Consider the following 22,440-nt stretch of genomic DNA (forward strand, 5'->3'; position numbering starts at 1 on the left):
TACCTTGTTTCCTGCCCTTCAACTGCTATTCACCGCTTTGAAAGGCGGAGGACCGTTCCAGCGGAGGAGCCAGGAGCAGCCCAATAACCCCTTGCATTTCCCTGAATGAAAATAAAACGCTTGGAGGAAGCTGCAATACAGCCTGTTAAATTCACCGAGCCTAGCGGGCAAAAAAAACCCAACCAAAACAAAAAAAAAAACCCCTCATCACAAAGGTATCGATCTAATCTGACTCATCAGAAACCTGCTGAAGAGGAGAGAGGGAGGGGAACGCAGAGGACTGAGCCCTGATCCTCTCGGAGGGGGGTTTGTCGCTGGATTCTGCAGAAATAGAAACTGATTGCTGGCTGCCGTGTGACGGAGTCTTGTGCAAAGCCCCCCACGCGAAGCAGCACCTGGGGAGGGGGTACTGACTGCAAACTGCCTCCCGATCTCTGCAGATTGAGTCTTCACTTGGATGCTGATAGGAAGAAGAAGAAACCCCCCCCCAGCAGCTTGTTTCCCCCGGCCTCATCGGAGCCTTTCACTCCCGTCCGACGGCGGTGTTGCAGATACTGCTCCTGTTTCTTGCTATCGCCGAGCGCTCAGCTTCAGGTCAAAAGCAAAGGGAATCGTTGGGGCCTTTTGTGCGATGGCTCACAGTCGGCTGAGCGCTCCCTATGCTGATTCCAGCTATTGTTTGGGGGGTCTTTAATCCCCGAGCCTTTTGACGCTGTAGATCTGCCTCCCCCCCCCCCTCCTCTTTTTTTTTTTTTTTTTGTTGTTGACTTTGGCTGAGAAAAACCGCAGGACGTGCCTTTTGCACCTCCTCCCCCATGAATCTGGGAGCCGGTTGCAAATGAAGTGGGATGCGGCGCGGGTGCGAAGGGATCGGGGGAGCCGGCTGAGGAGGCGCGGGGAGATGTTCGCCGAGCCGCCCGCAGCCTGCCAGCCCCTGGCGCGGCTCGGATGAGAGAGAGAGGAGGAGGAGGAGGAGGAGGCCCCGGCAGGATGAAGAAGACGCGCAGCACGACCCTGCGGCGGGCCTGGCCCAGCTCGGACTTCTCGGACCGGGCGTCGGAGCGCGTGAGGTCCCGCAGCGAGAAGGACTACCGCCTGCACAAGCACTTCCCGCCCGCCTTCCTGTCGCAGGCGGCGCGGGGCTATGTCACCGCAGGTTCGTGAGCACGCGTCCCGGGGCGGGAGTGGGAGAGAGGGCAGCGGGGGGGGGAGGAGAAGGGTTAAAGGCTGGGGGGAAGGGGCAGGCAGGATCCAAGGCGAATGCAAAAAAAATATTTTGATATCTATGTATATAGTACACACACAGCCACCATTTTGTACCTCTGCAAGATTCTCAGCAGGGCCTCGCAATATGGTGTTTAACCCCCCCTTCCCCCACTTACTAACGAAGCACAATTAATTTGGGAAAAGTAATCTGTGAGTATGTCTAGCTGAAGTTTAAATGAATGACTGTAATTGCCCCCCTCCCCCAAAGCATCCTCCTTGTGCTTTCCGAGTGGGTTGTGCATGTCACAGCCCTCCTCCTAAGTGCACTTTACTGCATCTGTACTAAAATCCCTTACGAGGTGTGGGTATACTCGCTTTAGTAAAGATCTTTCACCTGCCCCCCCGCCTCGATCTGCCTTGTAAAGAAGCAGTTCATTCATTCATTCATTTCATTTCATTCATTCATTAGTTGCCCTGCGTTGTTCCAGCGCCCACAGGGCACTGCCTTCCTGTTTACAAGGTCCTGCCGCGCCGCTGCCTTTTAGCTCACAGGCACGAAAAGGCACCGTGGCCGTGGCCCTAAAACCTGTGCGCATGCCCTTCACTTGGGAAGAAGATGGGCAAACCTTTCAATGCATCAAACGAGCCGCAGCTTAGATAATAGGGAGAAGACAAAACCCAGCCACCTCAATAGAAAGGTGCAAAGATATTTGCAGGCGAGGGCATGGGAAATGTAGTGTGCCTAGGCATTTGTCCCTTCCTAGATTTTATGACTGATTGTTTTGCAACTATTTCTGTAATGAGTTTTTTGGTCATCCTTTTTTTTTTTTCTTTTGGTTTATGCTCCCTCCCCATGATACATTTTCTGGCAGCACTCATGAGAGAGGGCCTTCTAGTTTGCAGATGGCTAGAATAATTACTCCTCGGCGTGCAATGCAGATATTTGATCCACGGGGAGGTACAATTCAGGAAAAGCTGAAGCAGAGAATAGGTAGAAACCATCTCTGGTGTACAGTGAGAAGAAATCCGATTAGCAGTTAATTGCCAGCATGCCAGGTATCCGAGAATAAATAGAAACGCGTATTTAGAGTCACAGTTTTATTTAGCTTTATGAGGTTGCATCTTACTGTGATCAGTGTTTTAACCTCGACCCCTTTCTTTATGGCAAATATTGAGCATAACGCTTGCATTCACCGCTTAAACCCTCGCTTTAATATTTACCTTTTAAATGACATGAGACCTGTTAGCTGGGGATTTTTTTTTGTGCTTTAAAGCTGCAGATTTACAGCCATTATTATTAATAATACAAAACCGTAAAGGAAATTCACAAGTTTCATTGACATGGTGCCTGTATAAAGGTGTACATTGCTCGCAGATCCCTTCATTTCTTCCTTTCAGGAAAAGCAAAATTTTCTCTGGTGATTAGCATAGTATACTTTAACTACTGCAGAAAACAAGAATGCTCGCCATTTATTCCTTAGCTGCTGCAATAGCTTATAATGTTTTTGTAAGCAAAATCTATTTTTATACTTAGCACATTAAAATGATCTAAAGCTTACGTCACTATTCCTAATAACTGTGCTCTGCTCTTCTAAAACAGCGGACCATCTAATTTGATGTGCAATACTTATATTTTTAAGCTTTTCCTCTTAACCAGTATAGATGAGCTTGTCTAGAAATATCAAAATAACCTATGAACGATGTTTGTACAGCCATATTTGTGTGTGTGTGTTGTTTTTTTTTAAGGAAACATACTGGGACTGCACATACATTTTTTACATATGTATTGTTTGGGATCTGGTCTGCATAATTCTAACAGCACTAGCTGATGGTTTCTCCTCTTGAGGCTGAAATATGAAAGAGTGTTGGGTGTCCTTTAAAAAAAATGGCCATGCACCCATCATTTTTGGAGCCTAGGAAGAAGAGATAAATGTTAAATGTGTTTTTCCATTCCTAGCCTACTACTGCTAGAAAATATAAAAAAACAAAACATGGTGCAAATGTTTGCTATTTTATGCAGAAAAAGTAATTGCAGCCCCCATTGTGCATTTTGCCTGTAGAGCTCTCTGCCGATTGGCTTTCTAAATGTTAGTTTAAGGAGGAATAGCTCTTTAATCACTGTAGTTATTTAAAGGAAACACACTTCCTTCACAGGAAGTCTATAGGAAGTCCTCTTGCATGAAAGTTGCTGGGACTGCATACAAATGCTTTCTTTGTCATTTACCTGAAGCAGCTGTACAGAAGAGAGTGCTGTGAAAACCAGAGAGTATTCAAGCTTCTGCATTTTGTTTGACCAAGTATTTACCTTAATTGGTATGACTACTATAGTGGTCCATTTTTATTAAATTGAGTATTGTTTCAAGAGAAAAAGACCATTGTTCTGGAATGATAGGTTTATGGAGAGCATGATAAGGTTCTCAAACAGATGACACTTCAGTGTGTACCAAGAGGTTTTCAGACAGAGCATTTAAACTTGATTAGCGAAAAGAAAATTCAGCATGATAGCCGGAGACTTTCACAACTCTGTATGTGTACATGATATATAATCGCTGTGCAGCTAAGTAACACGAGTAACATAATTTTGCACCACAGGGCTCATAGTTTGAGCGCACACAGATGTAATCTGCAGAAGGTCCCACAATAAGTAGTGCAGGAGGGATCCGAAGCTCTGTGCTCCACAACTGGCCATGCTGTTAGCCTCATGAAGCAAGCAGTAGTAGATGTGACCTTTTCAGTAACATCTTCTTTTTCCTTGACTTTTCTGAAAGATTTTATAAAGCAAATAAAGTTTGCTACTCTTTTTTTGACTTTTTAAATAGAAAAATATTGACTCCTCAGGAGGCAATGAACTTCAGAATCCGTGTAGTCTTGTGTTGGTTGTTATTCCCACTGAGGCAGTATTTTTTCAGTTTTCAATTTACCCGGAATGTATACGAAACCTTAAGTCATATAAACAGAGTTTGGCTGATTCCTTGTCAGGTAACTGGAAATTGCTTACATAGTTTCAAAGAGGATGACACCACATGAGCATTTGTACCTCTGGATTCCGATTAAGGATAGATTGGTGACGATTCGGAATGCATGTCTGCAGGCGGTTAGTGACTGGCTGAAATAACTTGTGAATGATCCCTTAAAAAACTGAGGCCTTTTGCGTTAGCAGATGAATAATACCAGATTCAGATTTGCATATATTGTTAGATGGTGTTCTTCTGTCTTTACAGACTGAGCTATACAGTTTGGGGGTTATGATGGGCTCTGAACACAGTATAACAGTACACATTAATTCAGTTGCTAGGAATGAGTAGCAGGAAATAGATCTTCTTCATGGGATCTGCTGGCTTCTTGCAACCCAGATTGGCCATTGTCGGGAATAGGATGCTGGGCTTAATGGACCTTGGTCTCACCCAGCACGGCACTTCTTATTTTCTAATGTCTTTTGTCAAATTTTGCTTGGTAGATTTGTTACCATCTTTCCTGCAAATCTTAGACTTAAAGAAACAGTGATGCAGGTTCCGGCAATATCCAGATTAGACTATTTCAATTCACTGTATACAGGATTGCTGCCTAAGTCCATTCATAAGCGTCAGCTAATTTAGAATGTCAGGGTGTAAATACCAGGAACAAATGAGCCAAAAGGTTTTTTGGTCTCCCATTTCTTGGAGGGCCAAGTTTAAAATTATACTAACATTTAAGGCTTTTGGGGGAAAGGCTTTTTTATTTGCAAAATAGTTTGTTTCAGTACCATCTGATTTGAATGTTAAAGTCTGCTAAGGAGACATGCCGTTATGTGTTCTGACACATAAAGAACTGCAGTTGGTTGAATTGTGGGACTGAATGTGCTCCTTGGTTGTGATTGTTCGAATTGTGGAACAGAGTGCGCTCCTGGATAGAGATTGGTTGAATCATGGAACAGCCTACTCTCCTGGGTTGCTGTTCTGTGTAAGGCACTGTGCTGGAAGCATGTTTAGAGATTTTACACATCATAGAAAACTTACCAAAACTTGGCTTTATATTCAAGCATTTGTTTAATAAGTTGGGTTAATTAGTGTTCTTTCACATAGAACTGGGCTTAAGCACATTTTTTGGCCATGGTTGAATATTCATATTGATTTATGCTCATTTGGATGACAATGATAGTGTTTTAATTATGTAAAATTTTTTAATATTGTTTTATTGGATGGTATTTATTGCTTTGGTTTTATGTTACATCTGTCTGTTTATTGTGATTTATGTACAGTTGTTTTATTTATCTGATGTATTATGCTTTGAGCAATTTTATTAGAATATTATATTATAAATTTTACAAATGAATAAAAATAGGTAATTCATGCGGCAGGTAATAATTTGCATGAGATCATCAAATTTAAGGCATTTTCCAAATTACATACACTTTTGCTTTCATCTAATAGAAAAAAAATGTCAGCCCACTTAAAATAACTAATGAGTTCGAGTTCATGCATTCTCGGGTAGGAGCAATATATTTGCACTTTAAGTTTGATAGCCCATGTTTGATAGACTTGAGAGAGCTGAGTTTACAAAAATTTTATAAAAATCTTAATGCAATTATTAAAGTACAACTTAATGTTTTTTTTTCAAGATATATTTTTGGCTACTTACATATGATCCTAAAGATATATTTTAATAGCAAAGGTAATAATGCTGTTTCTCAACTTCCTTTCGACTAATGGAAACATATTTTTGTTTATGATATGCAATAGTAATTATATGTCTCGATGTAGTATATATTGCACTATAACAAGGCACATACATTATTTGTCAGAACAGGGGTACAGTGGATAAGAGCTCCAAATGAACTTCTTTTCCAAGTTTAAGGCCAGGGAGACTGGAGAGTGGTGTGGGATAGAAATGTAACCCCTGGGCTGGTTATTCTCAGAGAGAAGTTCCAGAGGTCCATATCTCAAACATAGTTCACTTCCCTTGATGGTAAATCACATTAATCTTCAGGATTCCCTGAGCCGGGCTGGGAGGTGGGGAAGAGACAAGTCTTCTAGGCCCTGTGCATTGCATGCACTTATTTCTCAGCATAAAGTTCTTCCATACAGCAGTGAGAGTGCTGAGTTATCTACATAACAGGAAACACACTGAAAATGGATTTGGTTTCCAACAATGCTTTTACTGAAATGATATTGAATGATGAAATGATTTTACAGCTCTACTTTCATGTGCAGATGTTCCAGTTCAGTTCCTTTATAAATTTGTGACTTCTTGTCCTTTAATTTATTAGTGGATGTATAAAACAATTGTCCAAATTCTTGAAATGTATCTTTTCTTTCCTTTCCTTTCCCATGGCAAGCTTCCTTCCTATTTAAATTGATGGGTTAACTGTCCAGTTTTCTTTCACCTCTCACTTTCCCCTCTTGGTATCACATAGATTTGTGTTCTTCTTCTTCCATGATCTCCACCAGATGTATGTAGGTCCTTGTAGAGAGTCCCCTCTCTCCTTCCCCTTTCTGGATGGCTGTGAGTTCTCTCTCTTTTGGAATCAGATGATCCTCAGATCCCTTCTAAGTGAAGAGGACCTCTCCCTTGTAGATGTTCAACAAAAGACTGAGCCCTAGTTAATGGGAAGCCCAGTAAAAGTTAAAAGAAAGTTCCTTTTACACAAAAGAGAAAAAACACATGAGAAAGGAGCATGGAACAAACTCCCAGCTCAGCAAAAGGAAATTTTCTTAAAACTGGTTCTTTGAATTTTCAGGGAGGCTCTCTGACTCCCATGTTTATTTTTATTTATTTATTGTTTTTTTTATATACCGTCGTTCGGCATGGCCATCACAACGGTTAACAAAACAGTGCGTCAATCATAGTACATTCATAAATTAAGTAAATAATAAAAAGCAAAGCAATAAAATGTTTTTCCCTGGTCTCCCTTTTGAGTACCTCAGAGGCCTTACCCCTTAAATATAAGCAAAATAGGAGCCGGCCATGACACGTAGCCCCTAGGAAGGGTAATAAAAACTCCACAAAGTAAAATGGTGGTCAGAGGTTACATATCAGAAGAACTCACCATTTCACATTTCCCACATGGAGAAGGGGAGCTAGCTACCTACATTATTATTTGTATTTACTCCCCACACAAGAAATGGTTTAATCCTGCTCTGGTAGAGAACCAAATGGTGCTCCACATAACGAAATACATAGGATAAGAGTCCACGGAGATGGGGACTGCTATTCGGTAAGTGTCAGCGAGGTGTGTAGCCCCATGGAGGAAAAAAAAACAGTTGCATCCTGCAGAAAGAAACCTTCAGGGGTGGGCTGGTGTAGGCCTCCAGCCTGGCAACAGCTCCAGAGGTTTTAACAGCAAGTGGGTAAAGGCTTGGAGACCGGATCCAGAAAACAAAGCAGGTATAGCAGCGAGAGACCTGCGCTGAGTGCAGAGCATGGGACGAGGGTGATATCATCACTATGTGTGCAGAACAGCATTGTATTGCTCGGTCATAGTTTGCTCCATGGTTTTGGCATCGCAGTTGAATTCTGAACAAGCGTTCTGTGTTTAGGACTGTGGAAGTATATCTAGAGAGAATATGGTGAAAGCAGAGTAGCTTTAGGATCACAGGCTGCTTGCTGTCTTACACACACAAATTGCATCACTCAAATTAAAATGATCTGCAACATTTAAATTCAACCTTGACATTATGGGTTACTTTTGTGCTTACTACCAACACAATTCTGCATAAAAGGGATGGCCAACTCTGGTTCTCGAGAGCAACAAACAGGCCTAGGTTTTCAGGATATCCACAATGAATATGCATGAGATAGATTTGCATGCACTCCCTCCATCGTTTGCAAATCTATCTCATGCATATTCATTATGGATATCCTGAAAACCTGGCCTGTTTGTAGCTCCCGAGGACTGGAATTGGTCATCCCTGGAATAGGTTTTCAATGAAGAAGTTGTACAAATTGGACCTTGAAAACCTGAGACATTTATACTTGCTAGTTCATTAATGTCCAGTAATGCGTCATCTTTTTTCATTATAAGATTTTCCCTCTCCTCTTCCTGCTTGTCACTACCATCTCACCCTTTACTTCTCCTCTGTAGCACCTCTTACTTAACCTGGGTTGACGTGGGTCCTTCTTACTGCCTCCTCTGTGCTGATCCCTAGATCCTCCTCCCTCATTCTTCTTTTGCTGTATCTCTCCTCTCTGCTGCCCACTAGCTGACTGTATCCCTCTTCATTCTTTGCTTTCTCTCTCCCCTCCCCCCTTTGGCTGTATCTTTCCCTTTCCTTTTGCACGGATAACCATTAGGACTGTGGGAGGAGATGGTAGCAGAGGTCACCAGGGGACTCACGTCCTGCCCGCCTTGGTGACCTGCTTTTTTATGTAGCGCCAGTGCCGTACCAGCCGGTCGCTAGTGAGCTTTAAAAATTTCCCGTCAACACTGGTGAGCTGGCAAATTTCACACCCTATATCTGCCTTGATCTGTGTATAAATTAATAGTGGACAGTTGTATACCAGTTTTTGCCTCTCCCTGCACTTGAATGGGGGGGGGGGGGGGGGGGGAGGGAGATCAGAACTCACCAGAATGGAATTACAAGTTCAGTAACTCCCCAGGAGGGAGCTGTGAGAGCATGCGTTGTTATCTCTTGGAGGGTTATTTGAATGTCAGTGCTTGTTGTGGGCTTGAGCCTGCTGCTTAGTGGACCCAGCTCATTAAATAAGGGGCACTGGGCTGTGTGCACAGTTTTACCTACAAATGTGCACAGATTGTATGCACAGAAGTCACAATTTGTGCATGCTAGATATGTTCTGTGCAGAAAACCCATTTTCTGTGCACATTTTCAGACTAGCACTCATTTTAAAACTCCCGCTGTATTACCATACCGTTGGCTGACTGCACTGGGAGTTAACTCAGTTTTAACCGCATGAGTAAAGCAGATGTGAGAAAATTTAGTTCACCTTTCTTTTATTCACGTTTTGTTACATCGGGGGCGAAGTTTCCTTCATACTCTTTCCCCAGACTGCCTGCCTCTCCATTTGTAATAAAAGATTATTATTTCCCTGGGCACCCTTTTCTTTCCCCTAGGGTTTGTTTTGGCAGTTTTTACACTTTTTGAAGGCTTTAGAAGCTGTAGCAAATGTTTTACTGCTGAGAGATAGATTGATGTAGGAAATGTGGTCTACGGATTAATGGATGGAATTCAGAGTCAGAAAAATTCTTATTTCAAGAGTTCTAATTCCTCTTTGCCAGTGACCCTGTGACCTCTGCGTGGCTTTTCTGTCTCCCTTTTCCCCAGTTTACCAGCTGGGGCCGGGTCCTATGGTGATTCACTGGCTGAATGATGGTCGACGGAGTGGTGGGGAAAGGAGCTCGCTCGGAGGGGAGAAGGGTGACCAGCCGCTTGCCAGAGAGATCATAAAGGGGGAAATGAGTGTTTTGGGAGGGGCTTTAAGAGAAGACGTCTTTTTATAGATGAGACTCAGATCTGAACAGGGGCTGACGCTCCAGGAAGAGTGTTTAAAAAAAACCCTGGACCCTCCCCTCAAGCTGTTAGATAATTTAAATGTGGCAAAGTTTGGTGCCATTGTGAAGCTAAGGGACCGGATGAGTAGAGAGAAGTGTAACCAGGATGATAATGGAAGCGGTATTACCTCCTCCCAAGCTGTTGCTGACAACTCATTTGAAATATTGGGTCCGATTTTGGAGGTCACACCTCTAGAAGGGCAACAAGAATGAGGTAATACGAAGAGTGCTATCAGAGTGGTTCCCCGTGAGGTGAGACTTAAGGGCCTGAATATGTTTATTCTTCATTAGAGGAGCATCCAAGAGGCATTCAGATACCTCCAAGGTATAAACAAAGCAGGCAGGGGAAGTCCTTTTCATTGCAAACGATAGCCTTGAACAGGGAGTCATGATATGGGAGCGAAGGGAAAGAAGAAAGTGTTTCTGGAGAGAAGGTGAGAGTGAATATCCCTCCTGGAATTCAACAAAGCTTGGGACAAAATGAGGATCCTTAGCAGTGGGGAAGCCAAGGTAACACGGGGAATGGGGTGGGCTCTGCAGTGCTGAAGGAAGGGTAAATGGGCAGAGTAGGCTGGTCTATATTTTTCTGGCAGTGCGGAATAGATAGATTAGTAGTTCCCAAAGCTCTCCTCATAACCTCCCAGCCAGTCAGGATTTCAGGATAGCCACAATGAGTATACATGGGATAAATTTGCATATACTAGGTCTCCAGAGCATCCAGATATACCTTATGCATGTGTATTTTGGCTAGTCTGAAAACTTGACCATCTGGGGGGGGGGGGGGGGGTCGATAGGATAGGATAGGGTAGATGCTGTGTTATGGTGTGATAAATTGTATACACTTATCTAAAAAAAAACCAAACTAATTTAAAATGTTTAGGAATTTCTCTGAAAATAAAATTGTATGGAACAATTAAACAGAGTGTGTCTAACTTTAAAGGACGTTTTTCATATTCCGCTCTTTACCTTAGTAGTTGCAAGCAAGTGGTAGGGATTTTTTTCTGCTGGTTCTGTTTTGAAGTTGCTTGGTTTCCAAACCCCGGGTACAGTTTACTTGCAGCCATCTCGATGCCTTCTCTATGCTAGTGCCAGGCTGTCCTGAGATAGCCCTCTCTCTCAGACAGCAGAGTGCTGTTCCCGCTGCAGTGTTCATCAGAAAGCTTTGCCGGCGTTGGTGCTCGTCTACGAGCACTTCTGTTTCTAATCATGGCATTTCACGCTGAGTCTGGCAGAAGCAATCAGTTTCATGCGAGTGATGGTGCCAGTGAAAAGTGAACAGGCATTGTCAAAGCCACTGCGAAGTTTCAGCATCCGTAGGCAGTGTGCACTTGCAGAGGGGCAGCCATGCTAGTCTGTGGCTACAAAAATGACCAAGAGGCTAAAGTCAATTTCTAGACTTAACATGTGCCTGAACTGTGCACAGCACTGAGGTGAAGCAACAGGAAGTGCAATAAATTCACCTCTCCCTCCCTGAAAATGGCAATTCATGGCAAAAACAGGAAACATCTCCAGAAGGCCTTTGCTGCACGGATGTATTTATTTATCTCGTGTATTTAAAATTTTACATTCTGCATCTTCCAAGGGAAAAAATTCTGTCCAGCGTGGATTACAAATATACAACCATAAAATCAGAGTTCAAGCAAAAAAACAAATGTGGCTAAATGACAAAATACCCTGAAAAAAATGTAAAACAACAGATCACATTAATGCAGATAAAACACAATATCTCATTTAAGATGGCTTATAACTGCAGACCAGCATCCATATGCCTCCTCAAAAATACTTGCCTTGAGCTGGGTCTTGAAGACTTTCATATCCTTCTCATCCCTCAATGCTGCTGGCAGGGAATGCCACAGTAGTGGGGAAGCCTAGGAAAAAACTCTGAAATGAGTTTGTGCCGTTTTGCACTGGATAACTGCGTTGGTCTCGTTCCAGCTGAGCGCAGTGTTTGGGAAGGAACACACCATTCCACAGGTTTTCTCACCGTGCTGTAATTCTCAGAGTTTAGTAGCTTGTGCTAGATCACTAACAATTTGAACGTACACCTCCACTTAACAGGAAGCTAATGGAGGGCACATAAGGTGGAGGTGGGGCGATCTCGACACTTCAGACCCTTTAAAAGATGGGGCGACGGCTTGCTGTACCAGTCATAGTACGTTTACAGTTTTCAGGCAGACCTGCACACAAACTACTGCAGGAATCAAGTCGCCCTAAAACCAGTGCCCGAAACACAGTTCTAAAGAATTCTGCTGTTAAACTTCAGAGGTCTCCATAACTTTAATTTGTAAAAAGCCAATTTTGCCACATGACGGTGGGGCTTTAATGATAGACAAGAGCTTAAGAACACCCCTAGACTTTGTACTTTTGTCAAAATAGGCAACTGAGTACCCTCATATTGGATTAATTCATTTCTAGCACCTATGGGGCTTTTCCCACCTACAGTATCTTTGTGATTTTTTTTTTTAACATGTAAGGCCAATCCATTCTTTGCTAGCCAACACTGAACCAGTTTTATATGGTCAAGAGCAAAGTTTCTGGGATAGTTCATCACTTGGCACAGGGAAGATAAACTGAATGTCATCTGTGTCTATAAAGCATTTCACATCCATTTCCTGGAGGACGTTTCCTGATGGAAAAAAGGTAAAAAATTAAAAAAAAAGGCAATGACAGCGCAGGTCCCTGGGGAACCCCAGATTGTAGACTAATAATAAAGCCTCTCTCTCTTCCAAAATGTGCTTCTGCTAGCACTTTCTCTTTAAATCAAGGATGGAGACTGCGTTGAGTCAACAGTTCTTCCTCAGATGACAGGAAGTCCTTTCCAGAATGTAGGATGTAGTAGAGAAAATAAAAAAACAGTACCCGATATTCAGCATATTCACTCATATGGTGAAAATTAGCATAATAGTAACACCCAGGCACATGTGATGTCTAATAAAATTTAATTAGTGCAATAAAGCAGTCCAATGGACAAAGTCTTACTAAGCACATGTTTAGGTGGTATTGTAAGTAGCTGAAAGAACAGATGTCATTTTAAAGGGCAGTTTTCAGCCTCCCCGCCTGGCTGCAAGGTGCATGGCTATTTTTATACACACGGTCTTTGCCCCAATTTACAAAGCAGAAGTACGCACATCCTTTTACTTTGAAAATCACCCAAGGAAAAAAGTACCTTGCAAAGATTGGCACCCACTTTTTTGTGCAGATCCTTTTTCCCACCCAAACTATGCATGTAGTTTTCTTTCCCGACCTAAATCCGCTCCGGGAACGCCTGCACTAAATTGTGAGTAAACGTCTGCAGGTTGCGGAACAGTGTGCACGCTTTTCCCTGCATTCAGGCTGGGCAGTTTTCAGCCGGTTTATGTGGGGCAAAGGCCTTTAACCTGTGCAAATCCTTTTCAAAATTTCCCTCTTGCTGTTCTGTACACCGGTAATATCCTGTCATAGCTTAATCTGTATGGTTGGTCTGTTCAAACATTGCATTCTGCCCTGCCACTTGCTAGCTGAGCTCCTCCTCCAGAGATAATTCTGTTCCCCATTGGAGAGCACTGTCCTTTCCCTCCTATAGAAATACTACCACTCTCCTCCTTCAGATGTTTTGTTCCCCATTGGAGAGCACTAATCTTCTCCAGAGATGATACTGTTCTCCTAGGGTGCACACACGAGAGTGTATGGCATGGTTAATTTTTTTTTTTTTTTTTGGTGAGTAAACCAGTTTCCCCGAGAGATCCTATTTTATGTTTCATATCTGAAAAGTTTGCAGTGGGAATCTAAACCAAAAACGAGTGTAATGTTAAAAATAATGAGGTCCATATTCAACAGCCATTTAGATGGATAATGTAATAGTTATCCGTCTAAATCCAGCCTCTTCTTATCCAGCTAGAAATTAACTGGATAAGAAGAGGCCATTTTGGGGTGGCCCAGAGTTAGCCACATAAGTTAGCCGCTTAACTAATGCGGCTAACTGATTGGTCCGTAGGGCTATCCTAAAGTTAGCCGGTTAGACATAACCGGCTGCGCTGCTGAATATACCCTGCTAGTTAGCTGGATATGTTTATTCGGCTAACTAGCTGAGCCGCATAGCGGCTGAAAATGGACATCAATAAAAATTACCTGTGAAATTCAAAACAGTCTTATGTATGCTGGATTAGCTTTAAGAAGGTAGAAAGCTTCTGTGTCCTATAATGGTCTTCTGTTCGCAATTGGAAATTGTAAACAGAACCTGAATGGCTGGCTGTTGCTCCGTTATGTTTCTATGTTTCTATGTTTCTATTTAGTTGGGCAAGGTGCATGTGCGCCCTGCAGGAATCTTAGGGCCAGATTTTAATACCTACGCGCGGGCGTAGATTTGTGTGCGCAACCCGGCGCGCACAAATCTACGCTCGATTTTATAACATGCGTGCACAGCCACACGCCTGTTATAAAATCCGGGGTCGGTGTGCGCAAGGGGGTGCACACTTGTGCACCCCCTTGCGCACGCCGAGCCCTAGGGGAGTCCTGATGGCTTTCCCTGTTCCCTCCGCCCCCCCTCCCCCGACCTTTATTTTTCAGGTTGCGCCTGCCTCTGGCCGGCGCGCAATTCCCCGGCCTAGAGGCCCTATGGAGGCCTCTGGCCCACCCCTGCCCTGCACCGGGCCGCCCACGCCCCTCCCCTTTTTTCAAGCCCCAGGACATACGCGCGTCCCGGGGCTTGTGCGTGTCGCCGGGCCTACGCAAAATAGACTCGGCGCGTGTAACCCCCCTACGCGCGTAAGGCTTTTAAAATCTGACCCATAGTGTCAGAAGATTGTGAACGACAACCAATGATTAGAACATCTTTTCCTCATGCATCGCATGCAGATTGAAACGTATAGGTACGCTTTTGTGAAGGACTCTTGGCATTTCATATTTTCATATTCTTATCAGTTTGTCAGGGCTGAGAAATCTCCATTCTGATACTGATCCCCATGGTTCAGTGCTAAGCACCTGGGTGCAGTTCCTAGGGCAGCTCAGGATGGGGCAGAGACAGCATTCAGATGCCTTGGGGTGAGGGGGGGGCGGTGTTCCTAGCTATTGCTCAATAATGACACTGGAGTTAGGGACCGTGGTTGCAGGGGTCTGGATGTAGCCCCAGTGTGGTACTCCCAGCTCAGGGCTGTCACTTTAATGGTTGAGTTGGGTAAGTGTGGGAGGGGGTATGAAGGGTAGGAATTGAAAATAGACAACTTGAGCGCCAAGGAAATTTTGTTTCTTTTTCGCTTGTTTTTGTTACTGTTTTTTTTCTTGATATTTTTGTTTTGACTTCTTATTTTGCTTTTTAGTTTTTTTGTCTATTGTTATACAGGATGGTTCATGGAAAAGTAGCTCACTTCCAATACCAGTGCATTGGAGGCAGGCTACGTTTCCATGGGCCACCCTGTATTATCTTTAATTTTGCTTTTTCTTTTGTTTTTGCCTGTATGGAGCGTGCCTCCATACAGGCACGCTCTCCAATTCTTCCAGCTTCTTCCCATCCAGGCATTCTCTATTCCTTCAGTTTCTCTACTACTAGGTGGCTTAGCAGCATGGGATGATCTTGGACTGCAGGGGACCTCTTAGGGTGGTGGTGCCAACTGCCTAGTTCTTGGGCACTGCCGAAAGTGGCACAAGCTGCATCTCTCCATAGGTCCTTCTGGCAGTGGTGTCTCGTGCCAAACTGTAGGTATCAGACACTGAGATGTAGGCATACGGGCAACCTAGCATAGAGGATATTTTCAGCTCTGAAATAGGGGAAAAGGACTGAGAATCTTACACTTACACAACCTAACTTATGTGAGCTCTGAGATTGGCAGGAGATGCTCTTCTCTGTACTCCGCTGGCTAAAATGAAATTAGAAAGGACATGGGGATGGGGCTTTTTCATATGTTTGCTCGAGGAGGCCAGATCTGATGGGGACTATTTAAGGTTTAAGTGCCAATTAAAGACCTGGCTTTTTAATTGTGGTTTTCGAAGTTAACCCAGGTTTTTAGAATCTTTTTTTAACTGGCTTTGCCTGTGTTCTGTCATTGCTCTTATATTTTATGTGATCAGTTTCATTGTGTATCCATGTTTTATTTTCTTATCTATTTTCCTTAACAGTACGTGTGTGTGTGTGGGGGGGGGATGAGACGATGGTATTAGGGCATTTATTATTTTTAACTGTAGGATTTGTTCTTATTTATGTTTTTACCAGTTTTATGTTTTAGGCCATTTGTTCTTTTGTTTGTTATTCCTGGACCAGTAGTTCAGAAAGGAATATAACACATCACCTTTGAGAATGCTGAAGAGACCTGCGTGGTTGCCTGTTCCTAGTGTTTCAGAGCCATATGGTAAACTGTCTCTGGGGTGTAGTTGTTCCACTCTTGCCGCTCTACAGATTAGGGCTTGGCTAGCTTGATCATGTCCACAGAAGAAGTAGCATGCCAAGACTCCCTCAGCTGGTGTGTGCAAAGAGGAAGGTGTGATGATAGTCGGTATATTTTAATATGCATGCTAAAGTGAGAATGCCCTCTCGTCGTGGTATGATAAGCTTGTTGCTGGAAATGCCACTTTGCTGTAGTTTCTGGCTCTGGCCACTGCTTTATCTCACTGACTTCAAACTTGCCTCTCCTGCAGCTTGAAAGATCAACTAGCTAGCCTGTGTTTTGACTCCACTGCATTCTCTTTTGGTCTTATTCCAAGGTTTTCTTAGGATATGTATCATCTGGGAGCACGTTTCATCCCTCACAGAGTATTGCAATACTGCCAGAATACAAAAGGCCAAACACATAAGATCTCAAAGAGAGATGATGGCAGAATGGTGCTTAGACCTAATAGACTGTATTGCAGTGATGACAGAGATTGTCATATGGGCTAGGTTCCCTATGAGAGCATTAGTAGATATTACTAAAGCAGTGAAAGCTACTAAGAGAAGATACAATGCCAAATTTTAAGCTATCTCAAGAAAATGCCCAGTCTCTTATCGGAATAGACATTTTATAGAAAGGAAAATCCTTTTAAGAAAAAATTGCATATTCATTTTGATGGATGTATAAGTCCCTGGTGAGGCCTTATTTGGAATACTGTGTATAATTATGGAGACTGCGCCTCCAAAAGGTTATAAACAGGAGAGAGTCAGTCCAGAGGGTGGCTACTAAAATGGTCAGGCTCTTCAGTCTAAACTTTAAAGCATATGGGGATAGACTTAAAGATCTAAAGATGTACACCTTGGAGGAAAGGCGGAATAGGGGAACTATGATAGTGACATTTAAAGCCAGAGTGAGTGCATGTGTGTGTATCTTTATATGGGTGGATGAGAGAGCAATGTGTGTGAATGAGTGAGAGCACATTGTGTGTAAGGGTGAGAGAGAGCATGTGTGTATGAGTGTGAGTGAGAGAAAGGAAGCACATGGTTGTGTAACAACGTCCCCTCCCCACCACTTCCTCTCTGCCTGCTAATCCGTGACAATCTTGGGACATCTGGAAATCAAAAGTTCCCAGATATGGAGAGCGGAAAATTTTTTAAAATCCTTACTAGTTTTAATTATTGGGTATTATTTGATGTGTCTGTTTTGAAATATTTTATGGATCTTTGGAACATCTTTATATGAATTTTTAACTATTTGTTTGCTAATTGTGTAGAATTATTCTTTTTATTGGTATGGTTGCTGCTTTGGTCCTCTCACTGTGAGGTATATTTGTCACTATAACCCCCCTCTCCCCGTATCCCCTGCTCACGGAGTTCTAAAGGGGATCCCGGCCCTCGGCTCCGATAAGTGCCAGTAATGTGATAGAGGGCAGGAAGGTTCTGTTATAGATGGTGAGCACTCTTCCTAGTCTGTCAGTAGTTGGGAAGCTGGGCAGATAACTTCACAAGTGGACTGACTCAGCAGACACTATGGCCAGAAGAGTGGGAAGTAAACCAGGTTTTCTTGTCTCTGCATAATAAGCGGGGTCTCCCAGTGCTGGATTTCATAGTATCTCACTTCGGAAAGATTCCCAGGTTTTCAGCAGATTCAGAGATCTGCACGGTAGCTACGGATGTTCTGCTTCAGAAGTGGAAAATCTCTCTGCTGTTCAGTGTTTCCTCCGTGGTTATGATGAGAAAAGGATACAAGTGGCACCAAACGAAGCGATTGTGATAGCATCTTACTGCCCAAGAACGCCCTGGTATCCAGAGCGTATGGAAAAATCAGGGGCAGACTCTTTCAGACTTCCTTTCGAAAGTGAGAGACCATCACGCATCCAAATCCAGAATCACTCTTGCTGCTGGCTTGAAGTTGAGAAATTTTCCTTAAAAAGAAAGGGCTTTTCTTACAAGGTTGACTGATACCAAAAAAGGTTGCCACAAATAAAACTTATACTATAACTTGAGGAAGGTTTGCTTTCTGGTGTTTCTGGTGAAATGTGTTTTGGAGTATTTATTTGATGGCCTTGGTAAAGTCAGCTAGAGAGAGGTTAATTTTATCAGTGTGCGGGTACGCGCAGTCTGTACCCCAAATTTTCAAAGGGAACTGATGTGCAAAAGTTCATTTTGATAATTCCCACGCAAGTGCCCTGGTGCACATACAAACTCCCCAGCACAAAGTTTCACCTGATCTGTCGAGTTCAGAACGTGTGCGGGTGAACTTATGCGTATGCTTTGTAAAATAAAAAAAAAGGCAGGTGAAGAAGCCTCAGTTCTGTCCCCCGGAATACTCCTCCCCAGCGTGGACAAAAGTGTGCGTGAAATCGGGTTGCGGGCATCCTTTTACATGCACAGAGCCCCAGGCTATGTTTTAACAGCCATTTACCCGCAGAGGCCCATGGTTTATGTGCAAAACTGGCTTTGAAAATTCACTCCATTAAGGCTGCAAAGGAGCCAGCAGACTATCAGCCCGATCCAGTAAGGCCGCGGTAGAAACAGTGCGGTAGTGTCAGGTAGTGTCAGGCGCACCCTTCCTCCCCGCGCGCACTGTTCTCTTCACTAACTCCCCGATACTCTCCTCTAATCGCATGCAAATGCATGCCGCGGCTTTAAAGCGGTAGGGAAGGGTTATGGCCGCGTAACCCTGGTTACTGTATAGGCGCGGTGCGCCGGTACCTGTCATTTCAAATGTCATTTCAAATGACAAATGACATTTGAAATGACAGGCACCATGAAGTGAAAAAAAATACCAAAAATACCAAAAATATATAGCTGAGTGTTCAATTTTTTAAATACCTGTCACTTTCATGCGGTCATCCAGGTCATCCAGGCAGCGGCGTGGGTCCAGACGGCCGGCGGGCGGGCGCGTATTCAAATGAGCCGGCGGCGAAAGCGGCACCCGGTAACCCCCACCGAAAGGCGCGCATTCACTGCCGCGGGGGGGATTTCCGGAGGTCGCTTTCGCCGCCTGAATTAATGCGCGCCCTGGCCGGGTCTCACAGGCGCGCATTCAGGCGGAGGGAACCGTGGGCCGTTTTTGCCTCCTGTTCCCTCTGCCTGGATGAATGGCCATGCGAAATCGAGAGGAAGGGAGAAGGCCCGAGCCCTTCCCCCTTCCTCTCGAGCCTTGGTACTTTTTTTGTGTTTTTTTGCGCTCAAGGCAGTCACATGCCGTGACCCCTGCCTTGAGCGCCGAATCGCAGGGTCACACAGGCGCGCATTCATTCATTTACACGTGCATTCACTGGCGGCAGGGCCTGGATGAATGCACGCCCACGCCGGCAGTGAATAAATGCCCGTGCGATTTCGGGCTCAATGTGTGACAGGCGCGCATTCATTCGCTGACGGCGGCGGATTGATGAATTCCCCGCACGTGTCCACTTTTTGATTCAATTGAGATGCAAACATGTCTATTATTGGTTGACCCCAGCATTGTAAGATTATGGTCATTACCACAGGATCCAGAGACCACTGGTGGGGATGGAACTGTCAGCTGAGGCAATCTGCTGCTATGTTCCACATGCCTGCCAGATAAGTGGCCCGTAGATGCATGGAGTGTGCAAGGGCCCAAATCTGCATAGCTTCTTGGCAGAGAAGATAAGAGCCTGTGCCTCCCTGTTTGTTCAAGTACCACATTGCGACTGTGTTGTCCGTTGTGTGAGAAGTCTTTGATGAAAGTCAGTCCTAGAACGCATGTAGAGCATAACGCATAGCTGGAAGCTCTAGGAAGTTGATCAAACGTTGCTTTGAGCTGTGTCCAAGTACCTTTAGTTTGAAGGTTCTTCACATGAGCTCCTCAACCTTGGATACATCTTTGGTTAAAGTTACTTGTGGAATTGGTTGCTGAAAGGGTAGACCTTTTAGTCTGAAAGGCAGGACCAGGTATTGCAAATGTTGATGTCCCTCCCCGCTTGTATTTACAGCGGGGAGGGAAGATAGGAATGTGAGCATAAGCGTCCTGAAGAATCAAAGAACAGAACCAATCTCGTGTTTGGAAGTAGGGAAGCATGTTGCCGGGAAACATCATCCTGAATTTTCTTTTTGGAGAGATATGTTGCGATTGCAGAGGTCTAAGATGGTGCGGAGGCCTCCTGTATTCTTTGGAATGAGGAAATAGCGGGAGTAGACCTGGCTGCTGGCTCAGATCCAGACATCAGGACTTGTCCTTCATCTTCAGTATTTTAAATTCTGCTAGCTGTTTGAAAAATAGTAAATCCTGGAGATTGCGGCACTGCTTCTAATTAGAATGTCTGTATCAAAAACTTCTCTTAAGTGATAGCAGCCTCATCTTGGGATCAATTAATGGTTGACAGGAGCGGGCGGGTTTGAAGGACACCAGAGAGAGAGCCAAACAGATTAGACAGGAGATGGAGGGAGGAGAGAGCAGGTATCCACAACGTGGAGAAAACAGGATTCTGTATTTATATTGTATAAAATGTTATATTGTATATTTTATATTCAACAAGCTTCCAGGTCAGGTCGCAGCATCAGTCCTGGGTCCGGACTACGGCCGGACTAAGGCCACAGCATCAAGATCCTGCCTGTGGGTCAGGTAGCAGTAGTGGATCTGAGTCTGTTCTCCGGCCTAGACTCAGATCCAGACAACAGGACTTGTCCTTCATCTTCTGTATTTTCAAGTCTGCTAGCTCTTTGAAAATAGTAAATCCTGGAGATTGCGGCACTGCTTCTAATTAGAATTTCTGTATCAAAAGCTTCTCTTAAGTGATAGCAGCCTCATCTTGGGATCAATGAATGGTTGACAGGAGCGGGTGGGTTTGAAGGACACCAGAGAGACAGCCAAACAGATTAGACAGGAGATGGAGGGAGGAGAGAGCAGGTATCCACAACGTGGAGAAAACAGGATTCTGTATTTATATTGTATAAAATGTTATATTATATATTCAACAAAACAGAAAAAATTACAGACAGGACTAGGGGATATTCCATGAAGTAAGCGTGTAACATGTATCACTTTTAAGGTAATCATAGATAGCTCTTTTTCACTCAACGCACAATTAACTTGTTGCGAAGGTTTTAGTACAGTAAATGTAGCAGGGTTTCAATAGGGATTGGATAAGTTATTGGACGAGAAGTCCATTACCTGCGATTGGGAAGTGCTTGTTTTGAGGTATTTGGCCGGTATTTGTATATCCTGAATTGTATCTAGGATACAACACATTTGTAGCTCGGATTGGCTAAAAAGAGCAAAATAAATACAGAAAAAACCATGGCCATGGATCAGCGACAATTATGCACAACCGTAGAGGCGCCTGTGAACGGTCTTTTACGGGTGACTGTGGGCATAGGGCCGGCGCCATTTTGTTATACTCGGGTCTGTTTTCCCAATGGTTGAATCAGTCTCTATCTTGAAGAACATGAGAAATTGTTAAAACCCTTTATCGTTTTGGTCGCCCTTCTCTGTACCTTCTTCACAGCTCGATTAACATTTCTATTCATTGTAAACTGATGTCTATAACGTGCCGCTGTATAAGAAGACTTTAAATATATTTATCATTAAACAAACTATAGCCCTTGGCTCGATAGCTGCAAATAGACAGACACTGGTCTCTAAGGCGCCCGTAACCGGCGCAGTGAACGGCACTTTACGGGCGACTGCTTTCTCGCCCGCCTTACGGCGGCTGTATCGACCGGCGCACATCCTCCGCTGCCCAACCACCGGCGCACATCCTCTGGCGCCCATTACCGGCGCCCGTTACCGGCGCCCATAACCTGCGCCCGTTACCGGCGCCCATAACCTGCGCCGTGAACGGCACTTTACGGGTGACTTCGCTTGTCCGCCTTACGGCGGCTATATGGACCGGCGACCATCGACCGGCGCACATCCTCCGGTGCCCATCGACCGGCGTCAATAGAGGCACCAGAAGGCATGGGCGCCGTTCTTACAGAAAATAACAGATCACCTACCTCCGGTCTTACAGCTGGGTTCTCGGGTCGGTCTGGTTCTCCATGCTGCGGCAGCCCCCTGTTCACCTCTCCAATCTGCCGAGCGTTTCCTGGGTTTCTCAGTCGAGCATACATTTGTCTCCTTCTCCACTGAATCATTATTAGCGTCAGAGCAAAAAAAAACAGCTCGTCCATGGTGCAGTCCGGTACCTAACTGTTCGAACACCACACTAACACCACGTAGAGGTAGGCGCTAAACGAGCATGTTAAGGCCGCGGCTAAACAGTGGGTTACAAAGGAGATAATCTGAGCGCGCTTTACGGTATCGGAGAGGAAGAGCTAATTGCTTCATTATACAGCATTATACAGCTAATTCGTTCATTTACATGCCGGGTGCGGAAAGGGTTAGGCGTCTGTTTTCAGAAGCGATACGGACGCGTGAAACTGGAGACTGTATCGCTGAATTGCT

General features: G+C 44.3%; 1 protein-coding gene across 1 annotated transcript in view; it reads left to right on the top strand.

Annotated features, from left to right (window-relative positions):
• The first annotated feature begins 763 nt into the window (after positions 1-763).
• STOX2 (storkhead box 2) overlaps positions 764-22,440 on the top strand; it is a 257,037-nt gene continuing 235,360 nt past the window's right edge. The window contains exon 1 of the mRNA XM_029583616.1: positions 764-1,156. Coding sequence (XP_029439476.1) covers positions 949-1,156 — 208 coding nt within the window. The 5' untranslated portion in view covers positions 764-948. The remainder of the gene's footprint in view (positions 1,157-22,440) is intronic.

This window comes from Rhinatrema bivittatum, chromosome 1, assembly GCF_901001135.1.
Source record: "Rhinatrema bivittatum chromosome 1, aRhiBiv1.1, whole genome shotgun sequence".
NCBI classification, from domain to species: Eukaryota; Metazoa; Chordata; class Amphibia; order Gymnophiona; family Rhinatrematidae; genus Rhinatrema; species Rhinatrema bivittatum.